The sequence below is a fragment of the Chelonoidis abingdonii genome, chromosome 5 (genome assembly GCF_003597395.2).
Source record: "Chelonoidis abingdonii isolate Lonesome George chromosome 5, CheloAbing_2.0, whole genome shotgun sequence".
NCBI lineage: Eukaryota > Metazoa > Chordata > Testudines > Testudinidae > Chelonoidis > Chelonoidis abingdonii.
Window position 1 is genome coordinate 58,004,867 of NC_133773.1, and position 24,627 is coordinate 58,029,493.

At 38.9% G+C, this 24,627-nt stretch overlaps 1 protein-coding gene across 2 annotated transcripts in view; it reads right to left on the bottom strand.

Moving 5' to 3' along the window:
- TTC29 (tetratricopeptide repeat domain 29) overlaps window positions 1-24,627 on the bottom strand; it is a 184,663-nt gene that overhangs the window by 128,072 nt on the left and 31,964 nt on the right. For both annotated transcript variants that reach the window (XM_032764895.2, XM_075066780.1), the window contains exon 6: window positions 11,301-11,486. In XM_032764895.2, coding sequence (XP_032620786.1) covers window positions 11,301-11,486 — 186 coding nt within the window. The remainder of the gene's footprint in view (window positions 1-11,300; window positions 11,487-24,627) is intronic.

Consider the following 24,627-nt stretch of genomic DNA (forward strand, 5'->3'; position numbering starts at 1 on the left):
TTGCTAGGCCTGTTGATTAATGGCAGTTAACTCATGCAATTAACTAAAAAAAAATTAACTGTGATTAAAAAAAATGAATCGCAATTAATGGAACTGTTAAACAGTAGAATACCAACTGAAATTTATTAAATATTTTGGATGTTTTTCTACATTTTCAAATATATTGATTTCTATTACAACACAATACAAAGTGTACAGTACTCACTTTATAATAATTTTTATGACAAATATTTGCACTGTAAAATGATAAACAAAAGAAATAGTATTTTTCAATTCATCTCATACTGTAGTGCAATCTCTTTATTGTGAAAGTGTAAATTAAAAATGTAGATCTTTTTTGTTGTTACATAACTGCACTCAAAAACAAAAAATGTAAACCTTTAGAGCCTACAAGTCCACTCAGTCCTACTTCTCGTTCAGCCAATCACTAAGACAAACAATTTTGTTTACATTGACGGGAGATACTGGCCCTGCAAGGTATTTATGTGCCAGATATGCTAAACATTCGTATGCCCCTTCATGCTTCCGCCACCATTCTGGAGGACATGCTTCCATGCTGATGATGTTCGTTAAAAAAATTGTACGTTAATTAAATTTGTGACTGAACTCCTTGGGGGCGAATGGTATGTCTCCTGTTCTGTTTTCTCAAAATAGCTATGGCATTTGACCCAAAGTTTAAGAATGTGAAGTGCCTTCCAAAATCTGAGATGGACGTGGTGTGGAGCATACTTTCAGAAGTCTTAAAAGAGCAACATTTCAATGCGGAAACAACAGAACTTGAACCACCACAAAAGAATCAATCTTCTGCTCGTGGCATCTGACTCAGATGATGAAAATGAACATGCATCAGTCCACTTTGCTTTGGATCGTTATTGAGCAGAACCCATCATCAGCATGGACGCATGTCCTCTGGAATGGTGGCTGAAGCTTGAAGGGGCATAAATCTTTAGCGCATCTGGCACATAAATATCTTGCAACGCCGGTTACAACAGTGCAATGCCAATGCCTGTTCTCATTTTCAGGTGATGTAAACAAGAAGTGGGCAGCGATATCGCCTGCAAATGTAACCAAACTTGTTTGTCTGAGCGATTGGCTGAAGTAGAACCGAATGGGCTTGTAGGCTCTAAAGATTTACATTGTTTTATTTTTGAATGCAGTTCTTTTTTTGTACATAATTCTACATTTGTAAGTTCAGCTTTCATGAGAAAGAGATTGCATCACAGTAGTTATATTAGGTGAATTGAAATGTACACCTCTACCTTGATATAACGCTGTCCTTGGGAGCCAAAAAATCTTATCATGTTATAGGTGAAACCGCGTTATACTGAACTTGCTTTGATCCATCAGAGTGCACAGCCCCGTCCCCCCAGAGCACAGCTCTACCACATTATATCTGAATTCATGTTATATCGGATCGCGTTATATCGGGGTAGCAGTGTACTATTTCTTTTGTTTTCACAGTGCAAATATTTGTTATCAAAATAAATATAAAGTGAGCACACTACACTTTATATTCTATGTTGTAATTGAAATCAATATATTTGAAAAAATAGAAAACATCCAGAAATATTTAAATAAATGATATTTTATTATTAACAGTGTGATTAATCACATATTAATCGTGATTAATTTTTTAAATTGTTTAACAGAACTAGTATTTGCATCTTTTTATTTCTGACACCCTTAGGAAAGGAATCATCTGTTACCAAAAAAAAATGTGTGTTTATGGGAACCCACCAACAGTTTGGGATTGCTACCAGTCCTGTATTATGAGTGATGTTCTCTATTTAAATAAAAACTACCCTGGTCCCATACTAAATCAGTACAGGATGCCTTTTATCCTGTATTTCAACCAAGAAGTGCTGCTGGTTGGCAATTTGACTTGGCATAGAGGGTCACAACCCTGCACATCACTCAAATTTGGCCTGGCTGCCCCTCCATCATGCCTTAGAAGTTGAAAACGAATGATTTTTAGATTTAAGGCAATCTTAGCAACAATGGAAGACTGAGGAAAAAATTATTCAACGGACAGTCAGACCACTCCCACTGGCCATCAGTCCCATTGAGAAGGCATCTCTAGAAGCAGTGTCTCCTCTGTCAATTACTAGGAGTAAACCCTGCCTCCAGAAAAGTTTATATAATGCAGTGACAACTGCAGGCCCAGCTGTAGTAGTCCGAGACCTTGTGAAGCTTAGAAGCAAAAAATCTGTTTCTGAGTGGGCAGCTTTGAATGAAGCTTCGTCTCAGTACTACTCATTAAGCAGTAAATAATTAAAATACCTGGAAAAGACAGGTAAAATACAAGCAGCAATGTCAGTAATAGACATGAAAGAGAAGAGAGGGAAAATGAATTTAAAAAAGCAATGAAATAATTCATATGAAGTTTTAATAAAGTTTCAGTTGCGGTCTTGTTTAAAGATATATCAGACTTTAGGGATGTAACCTAATTACATTTTTATTCCAAGTTCTACTCAAAGACCTTGGACTTTTTGAATCTTTAACATAGCTCAAGTATAGTTTAAATTATGCTTGACTATCAATATTTTAAAAAGATCTCTTCATTAAATGCCATAGTCTTACAAACATGTACATAAAGCAGAGAGCAATACTGGTGCTACAAAAACGTTAACAATTAAGTTACAGAAAAAGGATTATATATTTTAATTCATTTGAATTATAGCAAGCTTTTAAAATATTTAATTCATTTTGCCTAAGTAAAAAAAGTTTCTAATAAATTACTTTCTATCGTTCAATTTAATTTTTAAAATATAAAATAACTAAAGAAGTTTTTGAACTAATCTCAGGAGTTCTGTCTTCAATTAAAAGTTATAACCTCAAATGCCTGAAGAATCAAAAATAAGATTGTTTATGCCTAGGCCATAAAAGTTTTATGGCACATGTAAATTATGATTATTAGAGTTTGCACTAATGCATTACTGTGACTGACTTGAAGAAATATTACAAAATATGAATAGAATTAATTTGTCTCCTGCCCCTAAAAATTCTACTAAAACTAAGAGACTTCCTAATGTGCAAATCAGATCTATTTATCTTTTCTTAAGATTAGAAATGTAAAGGATACATTTACTTTGTTGCATTAAAGAAGTATAAACATACAGGGAAGTTAGATTCATTGAAAAGAACAGAGTGATAAAAGTTTTGAATATGTTTTGTTACAATACCCCTTTGGGAGTATCTGCTGAAGCACTTAATTCAAAACATTCATAGTGCCCGCCAGTATTTTTTTTCCTGTTACAAGAATAAACATTAATAAGATGTACTATATTTTTCTATCAATTCAATTTGCAATTTTCTCCTTCATGCTGTATGTTCAGGAGTTACTCTCAGATTTTATTAGATTGTATTAATTTGAATTGAAAATACACAATCTCTGTAACATCAATTCAATCCAGTAACTGTCAGTTCAATATCAATAACAATATATTATTTCTATGTAATAATATGCGGTCCTTTCTCTGGAAACTACATCCTGCATTTGGATGGGGATAGACTCAATTATCTAATAAGCCTTTTCAATCTGTCTAGTCTTCAGATCTGTCAATCTGGATTTATAGGTGCTTCCCTCTGGCCATTGACTGGCAGCGAAAAGGAGCAGCATCTGAAGACCTTTTCTCCTACTGTACTACTTCTTAAGCTTCTTATGCCACACTCTCCAGTCAAGTGCTCCTTAGCTAACTGACACATTAACTTCTCATGCAACTTAAACAATAAAACAGCCATTGTATAAAATAATGTAGTTGTAGAATAATTTAGAAAAAGGGTTTTTTTTATATGATTACATAAAATCAATGTTTGGTAGGGTTCCAAATGATGAGATCTGATGAGCAAAGCTCCATTTACAGGAAGGAAAAGTGAATTTTCTGCCTTTCAGATCCTCTAATGCAGACAATCTAAATAGCAGTCCCCATATGAACCTAAAGACAGGATTTAGTGATATTTCTTGACTAACTCCCTAAGAGAATGGTGGGATCTGACAGGGCCACTACATGAAGCCTATAATGTTTGGAAAGGCATGAAATGGTCTTCAAATCTCACCTACTAATAGTGCTCCTCTTTTTTTGCTCAAAAGGTAGCTTAGACAAATGGGCTTTAATTATTAATCTCAAAAAGTTTCCTTCCCAGTTGTAATCTAGGGAAATGCACCTTGTAAATCACCCAGTTATGAAATATGTGGAAATTCTTTTCCGTTTTGCTTTCCTAACCTACCCTCCCAGCCAAGGTAATAGTAATATCCACTGGAAACCAGATAATCTTTTTTTTAAATAAAGATTAAAAGACTAAAATACCAGCTACATGGAAAATTCTCCATAAAATACAACTACTATGACAGGAAACTGAAATAAAACATTTCATTTCCTTAAGGTTGAAATCAATTATTCATTTTGATTTTATCATCACAATTTTCAAGTTTTATATTACATAATATACAAGCCAACTTGTATAATATATTAGAAATCATAGTATAAGAAAAGTCAAATTGACAAAATCAAAATTGTTTCCAAAAAAATCCAAAATTTCAACTACTGATATCAATAGAGCCAGCTGAAAACTGGAATTTTCCTTCCACGGGAAATTCTGAGATTTTGAAACTGCTCCACCAGAAATGTTTCAACCAGTTCTAGTTATCAGGTATACCTCCTTTGCTAAATAAAAGAGGAAAATGGGTAATCTCATATACCACTCAAATGCTAACTTTTTAATGGCAATTGTTGCACTTGTAATATTTGAAATGATGGTGAGTGTAGTATTTTGCAGGTTTTTGTAATCTTGGATGTTGTTACTGGAAAATAATATAAAGTATTCTAATTTGTAAGCCTTTAAGAAGTACACTAGTCTGGGTCAAATGTAATATGTTTTGTTCTTAAATATTCTTGTAGCTCACAATTTGATTATGAAGAAATATGATTTTTTGATTTTTTCTTTATCAGTATTCTATTTATTGCATAATATACTAGTAGTTGTATTTTTATGGAGAATTTTCCATGTAGCATGTATTTTAATCTTTTAATCTTTATTTAAAAAAAAGATTATTGGTTTCTCTTACAGATTTACATGGCTTCCCTTGCCATTGAAGTTTTTTATATACAAAATAAGCCAATGAATATAACAGAAACAGAAGCTCCCCTGTTATTAAATTTAATATAAAATTTAATTTATTTGATGGTCTGCCTACATTTTTAGGGTGGAGTTTTCAAAAATGCACAGAATTGGTCTAATGCTGCTCCCACTGATGTAGATGGGAGTTTTTGCATTGTCTTCAATGGGGGCAGAATTAAGCCAATACTGAATGCTTTTAAATGTCCCACCCTAATTTGATGCAGATTTTTGAAAGTGCATAACTGAACTTTAGAAGTTGTCAAGGGGAAACTGGGTAGAGAATAGTTGGGACTTTGAGCATCTGGAAACATGGGTTTATGATACAAGCATATTAGTTGTATGTAATAGTAATCAGCTATGAGATACTTAACAGCTACGTCATAGAAGATTAGCACTGGGAGAGACCTCAGGAGGTCATCTAGTCCAACCCCCTGCTTAAAGCAAGATCAACCCTAACTAAATCATCCCAGCCAGGGCTTTGTCAAACCAGGCCTTAAAAACTTCTAAGGATGGAGATTCCACCAACTCCCTAGGTAACCCATTCCAGTGCTTCACCACTCTCCCAGTGAAATAGTTTTTCTTAATATCCAACCTAGACCTCCTGCACTGCAAAATGAGACCATTGCTGCTTGTTCGGTCATCTGCCACCACTGAGAACAGCCGAGCTCCATCCTCTTTGGAACCCACCTTCTGGTAGTGGAAGGCTGCTATCAACCCCCCCACCCACACTCTTCTCTTCTGCAGACTAAATAATCCCAGTTCCCGCTGCCTCTCCTCGTAAGTCAAGTGCCCCAGACCCTAATCATTTTCATTGCCCTTCGCTGCACTCTCTCCAATTTGTCCACATCTTTTCTGTATTGGGGGGCCCAAAACTGAACGGTATACTCCAGATGTGGCCTCACCAGTGCCCAATAGAGGGGAATAATCACTTCCCTTGATCTGCTGGCAATGCTCCTACTAATGCAGCCCAATATGCCGTCAGCCTTCTTGGCAACAAGGGCACGCTGTTGACTCATATCCAGCTTCTCGTCCACCATAATCCCCAGATAGCAGACACTGATACTGGCATAATTAGATCTTTGTTTATATACTGTACCACTCTCCCTAGCTTTTTCTGTCTCCTGTCTTTTAGAATGTAAAACTCTTCAGGGCAAGGACTCTCTCTTCATTTGTGCTGAACAGAACCTCTGTGTTGTACCAGAATATAAATTAAAATAATTATTCAAAGCTAACCTTCCAGGGAGATGAATGGCATAATTCACACATCTCAGAGCTTCTGTTTCCCATTGTCAATGGATTCTGACACACACAGTATTGACTTACACTTGGCATACGTTTGGAAGATTTTCTTTGCTGGACACAACTGTAATCTGTAGCCAAGGATAAAAGATATCAGGTATATATAGGACAGGAGTAGGCAACCTATGGCACATGTGCCAAAGGTGGCACATGAGCTGATTTTCAGCGGCACTCACAGTGCCCAGATCTTGGCCACCAGTCTGGGGGGCTCTGCATTTTAATTTAATTTTAAATGAAGCTTCTTAAACATTTTAAAAACCTCATTTACTTTACATACAACAATAGTTTAGTTATATATTATAGACTCATAGAAAGGGACCTTCTAAAAACATTAAAATGTATTACCGGCACACAAAACCTTAAATGAGAGTGAATAAATAAAGACTCGACACACCACTTCTGAAAGGTTGCCGAACCCTGATCTAGGATATATACCTTATTTAAGGAGGTGGAATATAAGCAGGGGCAGCTCCAGGCCCTAGCACGCAAAGCACGTGCTTGGGGCGGCAAACCGCAGGGGGCGCTCTGCCAGCACCGCGGGGGTGGCAGGCAGGGTGCCTTCAGTGGCTTGCCTGCAGGAGGTCTGCTGGTCCTGCAGCTTCGGTGGATCTACCGCAGGCATGCCTGTGGAGGGTCCGGTGGTCCTGCAGCTTCTGGACCTCCTGCAGGCATGGCTACGGGAGGTCCACTGAAACCGCTGGACCAGCGGATCTCCCACAGGCAAGCAGCTAAATGCAGCCTGTCTGCCGTGCTTGGGGCGGCAAAATACCTAGAGCTGTTCCTGAATATAAGTATTAATGTTGTAATTAGGCCTGTAAGATATTTAGCATCACCAAATTAGGCCATAGGACAAGTTTCCATAAGTACTTTAATAATAAACCTGCTGAGCTTGTGTCTATGTGATATGACGATGTTTTGAAAATAACTGCTGAGTTTGGACAATAATGTCTGTGAGAGATCAGTAGATACCATAAGATGACCATTGGTAGCTGGGGTGAAATGTTAAAGACTTCCTTAAGGTAGCCACCCGTTAGCATGGTGACAAGGTGACATAAATGTTAATGAGTACAAGGGGAACTAATGAGCTACCTTGTGAAAAATGGGAAACCTGAAAAGTAGTGGGATGTGGCAATTCAAATAAGGAAAAGGTGCTAAAACTTTCATAAATATGTATGAACCCCAGTGAGTGTCAGCGTAACACATTATGAAAGCTGTATCCCACCCTGTGTGCCTTTGTCAAGGGGAGATGCCAAGATGATAATGGAGAGGATGAAGACAAGCACTTTGGGTTTCTCTATAAGGCCTTGGAGTGAGTAAGGCAAATATTATACAGTCTGTACTGGTGTCTCTCTCCTTTACCAGATTGCAATATGTGTACTGTTTGGTTGGTTAGTAAAAGTAATTATAGAAAAAGCACTATGTAGTCTCGTTCACCCTTCTATTGGTAACCTTTCTACTGCAATCGATCTTGGGGGCTGAATTCTCACAGATTAAAGTACGTGCAATCCCTCACCTTGGGGTGGGTAATTGGTTAACATAACACATAACTATAGTTAAGCTTATAAATCTCTACACTTCCTTGGGAGCAAGACCTACAAGCACAGGCTGCAGAGCCAAGAGGGTCAGCTGGGCCATGACTGACCATTTTGTGACTCCGCCAAACCTTAGTGGCTCTGTGACTCCATGCACCAGGTCACAATGCCACTTACTCAAATTTGGTCTGCCTGCCCCTCTGTCACTCAAATTTGGAGGAGTGGGTTCAGGAGGTCACAGGCCAATGGCGGTCATGGTGGGAGCACCTCAGAGGGGAAGAGGAGGAAGGTCAGCAGGAAGGGGAGAAGACACTTTAAATGGCACTCTGAAGTCCCTGCTTATAAGAATTTAGTGCTACTCTTGCTAAACTCTGAAAAGCACACATGGAAGAACTTATACCATTCTGCATAGCCAGCCAGGCAGAGGGAAGCAAATGTCTGTAAAAGGATGTACCAGTGGCCACATTTCCACCACACTGCTCTGAGTTCTGGGAGCCACTGTTCCTGCTTCACTATACCTTGGACATACTGCTGGGACAGCACATCTCTAAACCACCACTAATGCAGGGCTGTAGCTTAAAGGCACAAAAGTGTTGTACATTTATGAAAAAATAACATTACTGCAGGTGTTTGTTGGTTCTAGCTGTGTCTTTAGGCTTTCCAGTTAATTTCAGAGTAGTCTGAAGTAGAGGTTGGGACTCCATCTAAAACACAAGCTGAGGGGATTATATCATAAAATGATAGGACTGGAAGGGACTTCAACAAGTCATCTATTCCATCCCCTGCACGTTGCCCCCTTCCGGGAGCAGTGTGGGGCCAGGATGGGCAGGGAGCCTGCCTTAGCCTTGCTGCGCCCGCCGCCGACCAGGAGCCACCGGAAGTAAATGCTGCTCAGTGGTAAGCCACACCCAGTGCTGAGCCCCCTCCTGGAGGCAGCAATCCATACTGCCTCCTGCACCCTGAATCCCCTCCTGTACCCCACACCACACCCTAAGCCCCCTCCCAGATACAGCAGCTGAAACCCCCTCCTGCATCTCAACACTCTGCCCTAGCTCAGAACACCCTCCTGCACCTAAACTCCCTTCTAGAGCTTGCACCCTTCACCCCATCCTGCACCCCTGCCCCAGGCTCAGCCCAGAGCCCCCACCCACACTGTGAACCTCTCAGCTCCAGCCCAGACCTGCACCCCCTCCTGAATCCCAACTCCCTGCCCCAGCCTGGTGAAAATGAGTGATGGTGGGGGAGAGCGAGCGACGGGGGGAGGGGGGAAGAGGGGAGTATGGAGTAAGTGGGGCAGGGCCTCGGGGAAGGGGCATAGTATTTCCTGGGTTGCTCTTAGATTCAAAAAGTGATCTTGGGTGTAAGAAGCTTGGAGATCACTGATCTAGATCCATACATGACAGGTGTTTGTCTGACCTGTTTAGAAAAGCCTCCAATGATGGAGATTCTATTCTCTCTAGATAAATTGTTCCAGTGCTTAGTTAATTATTGGTTTAAATAGAATTGCTGTTTTTTCATATCTATAAAATTTACTTGAAGTAGTTTTGTTCAACTGCTTTTAAAAAAGACAAAAAGATTAGATACCTATTTTAATTTTTTCTGTTTTTTAAGTTAGACTGACACACATTCAATCTAATTTGGTACAACCCATTCAAAGTACATGGCTTTTGTGTATATAGAGTCCTTTCTTCCTTTTGGCCACTTTTCCTACAGACATAACAAATTATCTGAAAATCTGGTGTATAAGTTAATAAGTTTAACATGATGTAATATTCCTCATGTGAATGATGTTAATCACATTGCTTAATGCACTACTGAAAGACTACTGAGATACTACAGTTATAAGCATCGTACACACTGTATAGGAAGAACCTATATGGAACAGAACAGACATTAGTCATCATATCAGTAAAACACACCGGCCCATTTTCAGCTGTCAGTTATAACAGTGTGCCCCCTATTGGCCAAGTATGGCACTACAGGTGCTCCCTGACTCAGTTTCCTTCCCCAAGGTGTGTCTCCTCAGTTTTCCACACACCAGTCTTTTACTGGAAATGTGGCTTAGTCCTCCAGCCAAATTACAACAAATATAACTCCTCCTTTTTCAGCCCACCCTGTGGGCCCTGTTCCCAGCCCCTTTCTAGGTTACCTTAAAGACTCTGCATTCTGGGCAAGAATGCTGTCCCCAGGCTTGTTCCCATGGAGTATCCTTCTCCTGCAAACTCTGACTAAGGACCCTTCACAGGAGTCTGCCTGCTCACTGTGATTTCAACTCCAGACTGACCTCACACTCAGTTCTTTTAAAAGGCCCAGGTGTCAGACTAGATAACCAGGTGAGGTTTCTTTCAGCGCTACATTTCTATTTTTCCTATTTCTCATATAATACAATTTAACATCACAGATACCTCAAATATTTTCTTTGAATATAGCTGTGAATTTTTTAACAAATTAACTTTTTGCCACACCTATGGCCCTTTGTACATTTTTCTGACAACATGTGAATGATTGAGTTTTACCAGCAAACAATTTTGTGGAAAGCAGATTTCAAAATTACATACACAAGTATTCATGAAAATTATACAGACAAGGATTCATGCCAGAAGTGGTTGCTTGTTCAAAAAAATCAGAGAATAGAAACAATAATACACTGTTTCTTACATTGTTCAATCACACTGAAGCAATATATCTAAAAGTCTGTGGTCAATCTATAAAGTAAATATATGAGAAGATATAAACTGAATATTCAAACATACATTTGAAGAAATCATAAACAGCTAAAGTACATTTAGCAAGTAGAAACAGAGGCTAAATTTGAACAAATATGGCGAAAAATTTGTTCATTGTTTTTCTTTTCTAGCGTTAAGCAGAATTCATGTAGCGAAACCTCTTTCATACACAGACCCTGTCATACACACCCAAACCTTCCTGACATGAAAACTAGCATAATTTTTAAAATGTGGCAGTGAAGTCAATTGTTGCTTATATTAACATCTTTTCTCATTGAAATCACGGGCTCACAATCTACGACAACATTACCTAGTGAGAAGTTGAACAAACAAAAGGAGATAAACTTAAAGCAAGGGAACATCTTTATTTATAAATAAATGCTTCCTCTGTTCATATATCTTGTCTTCAGTTTGAATGAGAACCTTCAAACTACAACTGGGGTGCAAAATTCTGTCTCTGATGATGAATTGTTCTATTTGTAGATTTGCTGATCTAAAAATTTAAATTATGACTACTTCACAAACCCACAGATATTTTAGCATTACATAATATAGATATAGACCAACAGAAAATGTGTGAAAATGGAAATACATTTTGATGTAATGATATAAAACTTTTGCTTACCTTGTTCCTCATTGACAAGGCCCATATTTGCATGTGCTTCAGCTTCTTTTTTCCCTCCATCGATTTTGATCAGCAGAGCAGTGCTAAGACATTGTTCATAAAAGTAATTCCTTAACCATTTGTCCTCAGTGTTGTTGAAGCAGTAGGCCAACTTAAGTTGGTTATTGTACACCTCCTCATAGTACTCTTAAAATGTAAAAAAAATTACAACTCAGTCAAAACAATGGAATATTATTAACTTTCAAGAGGAAGGCCTGTTTGGTAAAATCAGATTTATTTTCATAATAAACATATCAGTTAAAGGGATGTTTACTGTGTCCCATTCAACTACATATAGTTAAATAAATACTTGTTAAACAAATATAAACTAAGGAAAAGGGATAAACTTCCAAGTAAAAGGACCACTGAAAAATGAATTATGGCAGGAATATGAATACATGAATATTATTTCTGTATACCTGACCAAAATATATTTCTTCAAAATATGTAAAATAAGTACCTGTTATAGAAATGGACTTACTAGAAAGCACTCCAGTGTCAGCACAACTTAATGCTATACAGATGTCAGAGCTTGGAGCAGCACAATCCCACTAAAGGAGAAGGGAATGCATTATATGACTCTTAAACAACCTCCACTGACAGAGACTGCAAAGGCATTGACAGGATTCAGAATGAGTCTGAGTCTGAAAGAGAATCACTGTCTGTGTCTAAGGGTATGTATACATTGCAATTAGACACCCGTGGCTGGCCCATGCCAGCTGACTTGGGCTAAGGGGCTGTTTAAGTGCAGTGTAGACATTATGAGGACTGTCCCACCTTGATGTCCTAAAGCTCAGGCTTTAGCCCAAGCCTGGACATCTATACTGCAATTAAACAGCCCTGAAGACAGAGCCCCATGAGCCCAAGTCAGCTGGCACGGGCCAACTGTGGGTTTTTAATTGCAGTGTAGACATACCCGTAGCAGTTGCAGTGAAAGAGGTAAAGGGAAAACAATAATACCTGAAAAAAATCCTATATCAAACACATTTATTTAACTAATCTTGACCATTTTCATATCCATTTTAAGCATTAGAAGTAAAAAGGAATAATGAAAAAGGCTAATAGTTTTCATGTATATCTCTGTTTCTATTTCCTTAAAAACTGTGACAAATTAATGGCAAGACTGAAACTTTGTATTTTGCTATGAATAAGGCACAGTGCATAGAGGCGCTGCCCAAGAAGCAGCTCTGGAAAGTAAATGAGACTCAGACCCCAAATCCCCTTGCTTAAAAGGAAAAAAACAGTCTGCTCCTGCTCTTTACCAATAGCAGATTATTTCCTAATGGCGTGTTGAGAGGACCAGCCACGGTGTCCAATCACTCTCCTCCCACCTGCGAAAGTAAGTGTAAAGGAGCAGCCTCACAGAGTATGCTCTTTCCACATGTACAAACCAACAATACATATCACAATCTTGCCCTAAAATTTATAAAGATCCTGGAAATGTAATTCATTATTCAGCTTCTCAGCAACCTAAGTAACAGCACATTGGACACCTTATGAAGCTTAATTAAACTGTTGCTAGCTGCAAGTCCAAAATCCAAGGAGTGTTAATATATTATCAAATGTATTATTTATTGCTCTAAGTTACAGCTTATATGAAATAAGAGAGATTTCCCATCAAAAGAGTACATTTAAAAATCACAGGAGATTATCTCAATACTCTGCTGAATTAAGTTAATGATCTGGTGCTTAGAGGCATCAGACTGAAGAACTTTGACAATAATTACCACATTGTTTCTTCTTACTATAGGTTTGAAGCACCTATTCTCTCATGGGCTCAGGGGGTCCACAGAAGTAATTAGCAGAACATATAAACCTTCTGTCTAATTCACAGATGCAAAAATATCAGGTCAAATTTAATGCTGACATAAGGTGATGAATTTGTCTCCACTTAAGCCAGAGTTAAATTTGGACAACTGACTAAAATGGTGTTGTAATTTTGATTGATATATTGTTTATGTGTCTGGTTACTGAGTGGAAGCCCAAGAACATATTCTTAAAGGATTTTAATGTATTTTGGGAGATGGAGGGGTTAAAACAGACATATCTTTCAGCACAGACACAAGATGGGTGAGGTAATATCTTTTATTGGACCAACTTCTGTTGGTGAATGAGACAAGCTTTTGAGCCACACAGAGCTCTTCTTCTCTGTGTGGCTCAAAAGCTTGTCTCAGTCACCAACAGAAGTTGGCCCAATAAAAGACATTACCTCACCCACCTTGTCTCTCTAATATCCTGGGACCAACACAGATACAATTGCATGCATATCTCACAGCAAGTCAGTGTTTGGTGAGAGAAACTGTTGGCTAGCTGAAGGTGTGAACACAGATGCTTTGCATTCAGGAGTTCTGTGAGTTGTAAGTTTTACTGTTGTTTTTACAGCTGATTACCATTTGGGCTCAAAGCAATGACAGGATCTACACGCAGAAGTATCCATTTATCTATCTCTCAACAAGGAAAAAACCCACTTCTGGGTGAAATCTTGGCCTCACTGAAGTCAATGGAAAAAGTCCCATTGATTTCAAAGGGGCCAGGATTTCACTCCTGGAGTGCAAATCTTTCCTTACTGCTTAGACATCAGGATACCACATCAAAACATTTTTAAATTCTATATTGAAGCCTTCATAATAGCTGATCTAACAGGGAAATTCAAACCTTAATGTATATTTTTCTAAATATTTTTTGGGGGGGGGAACAAAAAAGTCAAACCTCTGTAAAGAATTACTATATGGATTGCAAATGATAACTTTCATGTCAGTCACTTCGGTTGTCTGAACAAAAAATTATCAGTAATTACTCTGAAGAGTGTGCTGTACAAAATTTACAGCTCCTTGCTTCAGTTCTAACCACGAAGAGAGATTTTTTTTCCACAGCCTCCCCATTTTTACATCTTTCATTTAAAAATCAAAACTTGAACTACGTGTTTTCTAATATGAAGTATTCTGAGTACCTTGTTCTGTCTTTTGACAGGATTAAGTTCTTTATCACCTCAAGTTAACCTCGATGAAGCACTGCAGCAAGTGGCATATAACAGAAATCTCTGTATTCTGTTCAACCCTGTTCTGACTTTTCCAAATATCACATACCCCTTCATCTTTCTTGGCGTGCTTGACACATTTAACTAGTGCTTTAATGTCTCATTTTCAATCTCATATTGGCCAATTTAAGTCATGTGAGCTGATTTTCCCGTTTAATGTTTTCTGAAGCCACTCTGAACTCTTTTCTTCCACTCTTCCTGCCCCTTTATTTTTCTTTTGATAAGTAAACGTACTTCCCTTGTTGTTAAACAATTCTGTCCTCTTGTTAATTCAACTTTTGCATTCTCCATTCCTGTTTGTTTTCTCTGAGTTATCTTAATTGTTCACGTTTCTCACATCCATTCTTACATTTCACACTTTCTATCATTTTTAAGATTCCATAATCAGCTTCCCTTAAAATACACAGAATTTTCATTTGAAGACTCTTCTGTTATTTTCTTCAGGCCAAAAAATTCTATGCCTCTGAATTACTTTTCAGCACTTGTAACCCACTGCTACTCCGCTTTATTCTTCTGACAGATTCATTTGCTTTTTGGTTACCATAAATAAGCTTCCCGTGCCCATTGTTGTGCTATCATTCCCAATAATTTTGTTTCCTCAATGAAAATTTTACTCTTATTTTTGTCTCAGTAATGTGATGCAAATTCATTTAGTGTTCAGCATTTTCTTCTGTTCCCAAATAAACAACTATTAACCTTCATGTAACTGATAAAGATTTTAGTCATTTCAGTTGGAAATGATCAAGTTGTAATAATTTACTTAATTGGCACCATAGATTAGAGAAAACTGTGATAAAAAGCAATCTAAAGTGGTCACTATTTTTTCTGCCCAATGATCATACATTGTGTGGTATAAAAGTCTTATTGCGATCTTTTATGTAGGAGATACTGACATACATACTAAATTAAGCAATGCTGCAATACTGCTCCAAGACACAGATATTCAAATTTCACAATGCAAGGCTGAATTTAATTCTTGATACCGGCAAAAGCTGATGCTTTGATTAGATGAACAGCAAACAATGTGTAATGAGTGGTTAGCCTAAATATTACAAGTAAATTTAGTAACACTTCCTAGGTGATATGCACACAAATGTCAATAGATAAAAACTATATCTATCTATATCTATATATATCTACACTGCTACCTTGATATACCACCACCCAATATAACACAAATTTGGATATAACGCAGTAAATCAGTGCTCCGATGGGGTGGGGCTGCGCACTCCGGTGTATCAAAGCAAGTTCAATATAACACTGTTTCACCTACAACGTGGTAAGATTTTTTGGCTCCCAAGGACAGCGTTATATCGAGGTAGAGAGAGATATATATATGGTTTTAGGGCTACAAGGGAACTCAAGAGGTCATCTAGTCCACCCCTCTGTGCTGGGACAGGACCTACTATCTCTGAGAGGTCTTTCTTTAACCTGTTCTTGAAAACCTCCAATGGTGGGGATTCCACAACCTCCCTTGGTAATCTATTCCAATACTTAACTATCCTTATAGTTTGAACGTTTTTCCTAATATCTAACTTAAATCTCTCCTATTGCAGATTAAACACATTACTTCTTGTTCTATTTTCAGTGGACATGGATCCTCATCCTCTTTATAAAAGCCCTTAACATATTTGAAGACTGTTATCAGGTCCCTCACTTGGTCTTTTTTCTCAAGCCTAAACATGCGCAGTTTTTTTAACCTTTCCTCACATGTGAGGTTTTCTAAACCTTTTATCATTTTGTTATTCTCCTCTGGACTCTCTGCAATTTGTTCACATACTTTTTTAAAGTGTGGTGCCCCAAAACTGGACTCAGTACTCCAGCTGGGGCCTCACTAATGCCAAGCAGAGTGGAACAATTATCTCCTATATCTTACATACAACAGCCCTGTTAATACATACCAGAATTATATTAGTTTTCTTTGCAACTGCATTGCATTGTTGGCAAATATTCGATCTGTGATCCACTACAATGCCCAAGCTCATATTATGTGCCACTTGAAACTGGGGTACCACTGAGCTCACCTAACCCACCAGCCTGGGTTTCATTCACTGTATTGCAGAGGCAAGCTAGCCAAGCCCTCTCTCGGGCTTCGGACTTCACTTTACCAGCACACATACAGGTAGGGACAGACGCAATTGCAGCTTTATACACAGATGCTGAGATTAGCTTTGCATGGGAAGATTCAGTTAAGGAATTGCCCAGTACTTTAAAGGGTAGACTCAAAATTGTATGTCTTGCGCTGCATAGAGAATTGTATAGCGTAAGCTTATGAAATTCGCTCCTTCCCTCAATGTGGAGAGAGATATGCATCAGCTTTTTGCCCCCTCTCCCAGTTATGAATTCCACACACTGCGTTTTAGCCAAATAAAAACAAGTTTATTAACTACAAAATATAGATTTTAAGTGATTCTAAGGGACAGCAAACAGATCAAAGCAAATTACCCAGCAAATAAAACAAAAATGCAATCTAAGCATAAGATACTAAAGAAACTGGTTACAACTAGTAATTTCTCACCTTAAATGAATTTAGAAAAGTTCTCTCTTAAACAGTAAATGACTCACAAGGTTAACTGCAGGAGATCTGCTGCTTAACTGTAATAGGGGTCACTAACAGCTCACCTAGAAGAGCCACACTACATACCTTTTTCAAAGTGTATTAGAAATTTATCCCTAACATTGATGAATTCTGAAGTATAGATTTGCAAAATATATATGCCCATACAAACATGGTGCAAAGAAAAATAGGGGAATAACAGGTTAAAGAATATTTAAATAAGTTAGACATATTCAAGTCAGCAGGGTCTGATGAAATTCATCCTAGAGTACTAAAGGAAGTTGCTGGAACAATCTCAGAACCTTTAGCAATTACCTTAGAGCACCCATGGAGGACGGGTGAGGTCCCAGATAACTGGAGAAGGGCAGACATAGTATCTGTCTTAACAGGGAACAAAAAGGACCCAGGAAATTATAGACCATATAATTGGTCAGCCTAACTTCAATACCTGAAAAGATACTGAAACAAATTATTAAACAATCAATTTGTAAGCACATAGAAGATAATCATGTAAATCAACCTAATTTACTTCTTTGTCAGGGTTACTGGCCTAGTGGATGGGGTGAAGCAGTAGACTTAATATATCTTTATTTTAATGAGACTTTTGACACTGTTCCACATGACAAACTAGGGAAATATAATCTACATGGAATTGCTGTAAGGTAAGTGCACAGCTGATTGAAAGATCATACTCAAAGAGTAGTTATCAATGGTTCACTGTCAAACTGGGAGGGTGCATTTAGTAGGGTCTGGTAGGGTCAGGTACAATTCAATATTTTCATTAATGACTGGGACAACAGAATGGAGAGTATGATTATAAAATCTGTGGATGAGTCCACCTAGGATAAGTTGCAAGCACTTTAGAGGCCAGGATTAAATTTTAAAATGACCTTGACAAATTTGTCTGAAAACAACAAGGTAAAATTCAATAAATAAAGTACTACACTTAGGAAGGAAAAATCAGATGCACAACTGAAAATTGGGAATAACTGACTAGGTCATAATATTACTGGAAAAGATCAAGGTTTGTAGTGGATCACAAATTGAATATAAGTCAACAGTGCGATGCTGTTGCAAAACCAGCTAATATCATTCTGGGGTAATTAACAAGAGTGTTATATGGGAGGTAATCATCCTGCTCTACTCAGCAATGATGAGGCCTCAGCTCGAGCACTATGTCCAGTTCTTGGTGTCACACTTTAGGAAAGCTGTGGACAAATGGGAAAGAAAATCCCACCTCTGAAAACAGAGCATGTTTAGTCTTAAGAAAAGAAGACTGAGAAAGGACTAATAATGGTCTTCAGGTTTGTTAAGTGCTGTTATAAAGGGGACTGTGATGAATTGTTCTCTATGTCCATTGAAAGTAGTACAAGAAATAATCAGTTCAATTTGCTGCAATGGAGTTCTAGATTAGATATTAGGAAAATCTTTCCAACTATAAGGGTAGTAGAACTCTGGAATACACTTCCAAAGTAGGTTGTGAGATCCCCATTACTGAAGGTTTTTAAGAACCAGTTGGACAAATACCCATCAGGGATGGTCTAGGTTTATTTGGTCCTGTCTCAGTTCAGGGATTCATGACCTCTCGAGGTCCCTTCTAGCTCTTTAATTCTATGACTCTAAAATATTATTTAACTTTCATCAGAATTCTCAAAATGATGCATTTTAGATTAAGGTTATTGTTGGCTGTGTTCTATAACTAACATGATTCATGAACAACAAAAATGGTCTATAATGGGGTTTCCAGATCCTACATATTGTGACAAAGCTCTGACTTAGTCTCCATGGGTCCCGCGCTTCCTGACAGATTTCAGATTTCACTGTGACCCTCCACGTAGCCCTTCTCTCTCTAGAGGCAAAGGTCACAGCCTACTAAGCCATATTCATCATAAGCCAGCATAAGCCATAAGGAGGTGAGGAGAAACTACCTTCCCTCGCACAATCTCTGTTGTCTCCCAGTCTCAGCGATTAATTGGGGAGGAGAAGAGGGAGCCTGGGCCCACTCTATACTCTGGACTCCAGCACAGGGACCCTAATAGTAGCAGCTATGGTAGCTGACTTTTTGGAAACAGGATGTGCACAATTCCCTGGGCCACTTCCCCACAGCTGTCCCCACTACCTCAATATCTACTTCACCCTTACCTCAGGGCCTCCTTCCTTGTGTCTGATACCGTTAGCACTGCTCAGTTTCTTCAACCGCGTGGCTTCCTCCCACAGTTCCTGACATGCACCCCCACCTGACTAACTGGGAGGCTTTTAACTAGTTTCAGCCAGCCCCTGATTGGCCCCAGGTGTCTTAATTGACCTAGAGCAGCTGCCATTTGCTTATCCTGGTAACAGGAATTTGTTTAGCTTGTGACTAATATATCTGTCTCCTACTACTTTGCTATAGCCATCTGGCCTTGCCCCGTCACAATACATATGATATATATTTAGATTTCTACTATGCTAAATGAAGTATTGTCCATCCAAAAATCTGGGTGTCCTTGGCAATCTCCTTAAAAACACTAAAATAGAGAAACCCCAAAATTACTCCCAGATCTCAGTATCTTCAATATGGCTCCAAGGTTTCATGTGTCAATACCACAAACTCATTTGAAGATGGATGCACAAGTCTGGTAAATGGGGGATATTTTAATTAACAGTAAATATTTATATGTACCCAGGAAGAAGATATTTCATCAAGCCATGATCTCAAAATCCACAACACACAGTAAACATCTAAACTATGAAGTTTTAAGATGAAAAGGTGTTATCAAAGTAACTTTTGTTCTCTGAAATTTGAATGCATTGTTTCCAAAAAGCTACACTGACCCTTTCTCTTGCGGCACAGAGTTCTAATTCTAAAGCTTCTGGAAGCTGAGAAGAGTCAACAGGCAGTTATAAGGGATGAGGTGTTCATACCATCAGTTAGCAGAATGTTGGGCTCAAAGAAAGTGTGCACACACCCTAAAAGTAAAAAAAAAATTGCATGGCCAGGCATACAACTCCTAAAATGTGGTTACATGGGGGCAGGAGAAAAAAAGGAGAAAAAAATGATTACTTAACATGGTGCCTGTACTACTTTGTGAGGCACCCTGGAGTGGAATTGGACCACCTATCTAAACTGAAAGAGGTTGAGTACCCAAGAATCCATAGTAAATCCACCCAAACCACAACAAAATGTATCAAACAAGTGCCCAAACAGTGTGTTTCAGAGGGAGAGGATGTAATAAGCCTCTGTCCCAAATCTGGACCTTAGCATCCAAAATCTGGGTGCTTAGCATGAACCTCCAAGCTTAATTACCAGCTTGGATCTTATCTCGCTGCCACCAATCAGGATTCTGAGTACCTGATAAACTCTCTGGTCTCCCCAAACCTTTCCCTGGGGGACCCCCAAGACTCAGATGCCCTGAGCCTCCAACAAAGGGAAATAACCCACTTCCCTTCCTGCTCTTTACTTCCTCCCAGATTTTCCCGCCCTGGGGATACTAGGAGATTTCCCTGCTTCAATCCCTTGAAACACAAAACAGAGAGGACGATTTACCTTCCCCCCTCCTTCTTCTCCCCCCTCCCAGTCTTTCCCTGAGAGAGACAGTACTCCTGGCACAGAGATTCCTATCCCCTTGCCTTAACTAGGAAAAGAAAATCCAACAAGTTTTAAAAAGAAAGCTTTATATAAAAAAGAAAGAAAAAACACATGACATGATCACTGCATCAAGATGACATAACACAGGGCTATTGCTTAAAAGAAAATATGAATAATCAGCCTTATTCAAAAAGATATCCAATTTAAACATTCCAGCAACTCCACACATGTAAATACAAAATACAATATAAACCTATTGCTTTTCCTTTTGTACTCACAACTTGGGAACAGAAGGGTAGAAAGAAGCTTGGAGATAGAAAAAAAAAAAGCTCTTCCCTCATAGCCGAGAGAAACAAACAGACAGAACAAAGACAAAACACACCCAGAAGTTCCCTCCCTCACTTTGAAAAATCCGGTTTCCTGATTGGTCCTCTGGTCAGGTGTTTGGTTCCCTTTGTTAACCCTTTACAGGTAAAAGAAACATTAACCCTTAGCTATCTGTTTATGACAGAGGTAAAGAGAAGAAATCAGAAGTTAAAACTGGCTTTGGGTTTTCAGCCAATGTATGAAATTTGCATGCTTTTTTCTCAGAAAGAAAAACAGCAGAATATGAAGCAGATGTCTTTGTTAGATATTTTCCATTGCTCTGCCCCTTCTGATATTGAGGCTGAAAGCAAAGGATGGCAAGGAAGATTTCTGATAACACAACAGGAATGTTGAGTTGCTCCTCGTCTGACATTACTGAAGGAGTTTCACAGTAATCTTGTGGTGAACTTGATATCTTTCATTCTCTCTTGAGGCTGAAAAAGCACTTCACCCTCAATACAAATTTTCAGTATAGGCCTGAGCTTTAGGAGAAAGGTTCAATGATATAAGCAAGAAGTACTACCTGAAAGAAACATATGAGCCAGAATGTCTTAAGCCTCATAAACCACCTCAAAGAATGTTCTTGGTCACTTCATGCTCCTCAATCACCAGCAATTTTTCGGACTTTTTCTGCTCCTAAGGAAGGTGGTCATTTACAGGGAGCATTTGCTCCCAAAGATGAAACTGATGCCTGGCTTTATAACTGGTCATACAGAAAGTACACTTTCCTTCCCAAAATGTAAATTTTTTGCCATGCTTATCTAATAGGAAGGTCTGACCTGTGTTGGAACATCTCATCCTGTCATTGATAACAGACTACCCATGAGTCAGGAGTATAGTAGGTTAGGAAGTACAGGACACCTTGCTATGACACCTGAGGAAGGTGATTCTGGCTTCTCAGATGTGCTTGAGATTGAGGATGTTCTTAACAGGGTCCAGCAGTCTCGTAGTAATGGAGCAAGTGAGTTTCTTTCTGTTAGGGTCTAGAATGTTGAATAACCATGAGAGTTTTTTCATGGACTGCTGATATTTCTAATGCCAGAGCCTCTGTCTTATGACCTAGCAACTTCTGGAACTGTCTTAAATAGTTTTATGATGAATGAGATGGAGGGCCCGAATCCTCAGAGAAAGTTGAAGAAGTAGCATTGTGATAACTGGGCCTTCAAATTTACCCTAATTGTGAGCTCAATTGTAAAAAATTGAGTAAAGTTTATAAAAGGTCACAATAACCTACAATCACAAATTTTGATGGGAAAAGGTACAAAATGGAGACAGACTGAATTAGTCCACACAAAAAGGCCTACTGATATAATTCTAGAATTGTGCTAAGATCATACCTGGTAAACAAGACAATGAGAGACCAAAAATCAGTGAACCAAAATTGGTGGGTCAGAAATGAGGGTTAATTGGCAGAAAAATAATGAAAGGATGACCTATTCCACCCAGCACTCTCTTTCGGGGTCCTTAAAGAAACAGAATTTAGGGAAAAAGTGGCCTACTAGAGAGCTCTTCACTATCATAGCTCTACTCCAACCATCTCTTGGGACCCCAGGCCTTTGTCATCCTTATCCTGAGAAATATCTTCAACAGATTGGCTCATAGAGAGGGACCCAGATAGTATTGCCACTTCTACTGGCTTCAGTTGAATCCCAACCACCACCTGGGATGTGTGACTTTCCATATATCTTCTCCCCACACCATGTGTCCTTTTTCTTCCCCACTTTATTTCTTCTCTTTCCTATCCCTCTCCTCTTTCCTTCTGTCTAATAAGAGTCTGACTTAGCTGGCCAAGACTGTATATTTTGCAAGACTGATGAAAGCCTATGACCAGGAAGCAGCAACTGGAAGCAATGTCCTAAACAGCCCAATGCTGGTACAAGTTTTCCAAGTCTCAGACTGGCCGATAAGACTATGTGCTGTGCCTGTTCTTCTCCAGCACTGAGGTTGCAAGTGAGAGTCAAAACGAGAAACTGTATTTTCTATCTTTGCTGTTATTTTCACTCCCCTTTTGTATTTTGTCTTCCAAGAAACAGGATCAGACTTTAACAGCAGCAGTGATGTCAGCTTCAGTCCAGCTCAACTAATTTCTTCCCTTTTCCCCATAAGAACAATTACTACCATTGTTAATATAATCTAACAAACGGTTAAACAAGAGTGTTTTTCCTTCTAAAAACTTTTTCCAGCTAAAGAGAAAGGGAACTATGGATGTGTTAAAATGTTATATTTCAAATACTTTAACTGTTTTGCCTTCTTTTCTTTATGTTTAATAAACAGTTAAAATGATGTTTAATGGTGTCTTTGCCATGGCACTAAGCAGGCGGAAGTCTTTGCATACCATACCCTACACTTATTTAATACTGTTTAATATTGGGCTATGACAGGGTCTTGTTAACATCTTTGATACTTTGAGCCCATATATTCCATCTAAATATAACAGTAGCAAAACCGTTCTTGCTGATCAAATCTTCCTCCCCTTTCTTTCCTCAGACAGACAGACTAGAATACTGACAAATGGAAAGGATAATGCTACAAATACTAGCATTGGTCTGGAGGTGGGGAAAACAAACATCATAGGTGTGCTGGGAGAATCAGATGGATGAGGAAGAGTAGTAGGTTTTATTGCTGACCTTTATGACATCCAGATTTCCGAAGGCCAAGACTTCAGACTTCAGCCAAGAGGCTGAAGAAACTGCGAAAGAGTTCCTTTAGAACCCCAGAGAACAAGACTACGAGGGCATTGACGCACTCCCTGTTTGAGATGTCAGCTTCACAGCCAACCTGAAAAATTCACAGAATGGAGGCCCTGATTAAGACTCCACTACAATTTCCAGATCCAATGGGACTGGGCTCAATCTTCCCCAGAAAAGTGCACCCTCAAAAATAAGCCAATTTACTTTGATAATGGTGATAAAGGCCCTTGAAAAACACAGATGGAGGGAACCAGGAATCTTAAGTATCAGGAACACTGATAAAGATGAAGCCATTGGCACTGGTGGCTCCTTGGCAGGCAATTTAAGCTTTATGGTTCCTGGACCTTATGGTTATGTCTCTTCCTCTTCAGGGACACTGTTGAGAACTCTGGTACTGAAGGCCCGTCAGCACATCTCTTTCTCTTGCCTTTGTGGAAGGCAGCTGAGAGAGAAACCAAAGCATCCTTGAAAAGAGGACCTGCTTCAGGCTGAGCTCATTGTGCCTGAGGACTCTGTATTGACAGCCTCATGTTTTGACACTACCTTATTTGACACCAAGGGAGTACTAACATTGGCTTGCTTCAATGAAATGAATTTCTCCATTCCCAAAGGAATCCCCAGCTCCAACACATCAATAGGTATCTACTTTGTAGCTGGGTTTTAGATACCTCAGACATTCCTGCCACCCATGAAGGGATCCGTAGAAGCTGAATTTGGCCTTGGCACCAGTGAAATTGGCCCTGGATGGCTCACTTCTTTGAGCTGATGTTCTTGATGCTAATGAGACCTTACTGCCTGTAGAAGACTTTGGTACTAGAGCCCTGGACCTCTATCTTGCACAAACTTGGCCAGGGGTCATCCTTAACTTGCCTGGCTTTGAAGCTGAAGGTAACCTGCAATCTCTATTCATAGGAACAGGCAGCTCAATTGATATTGGATCCAGGGACTGGACTTGTAAGCCTCTTTAGTGAAGAAGGCATGGATTTCCAGAGCCTGTGATTGCAGTCTCAAAATGTGTAGGCCCTCTGCTCAAGCACAGTGAGAACAAGCAGCAGGTATATATATATAGC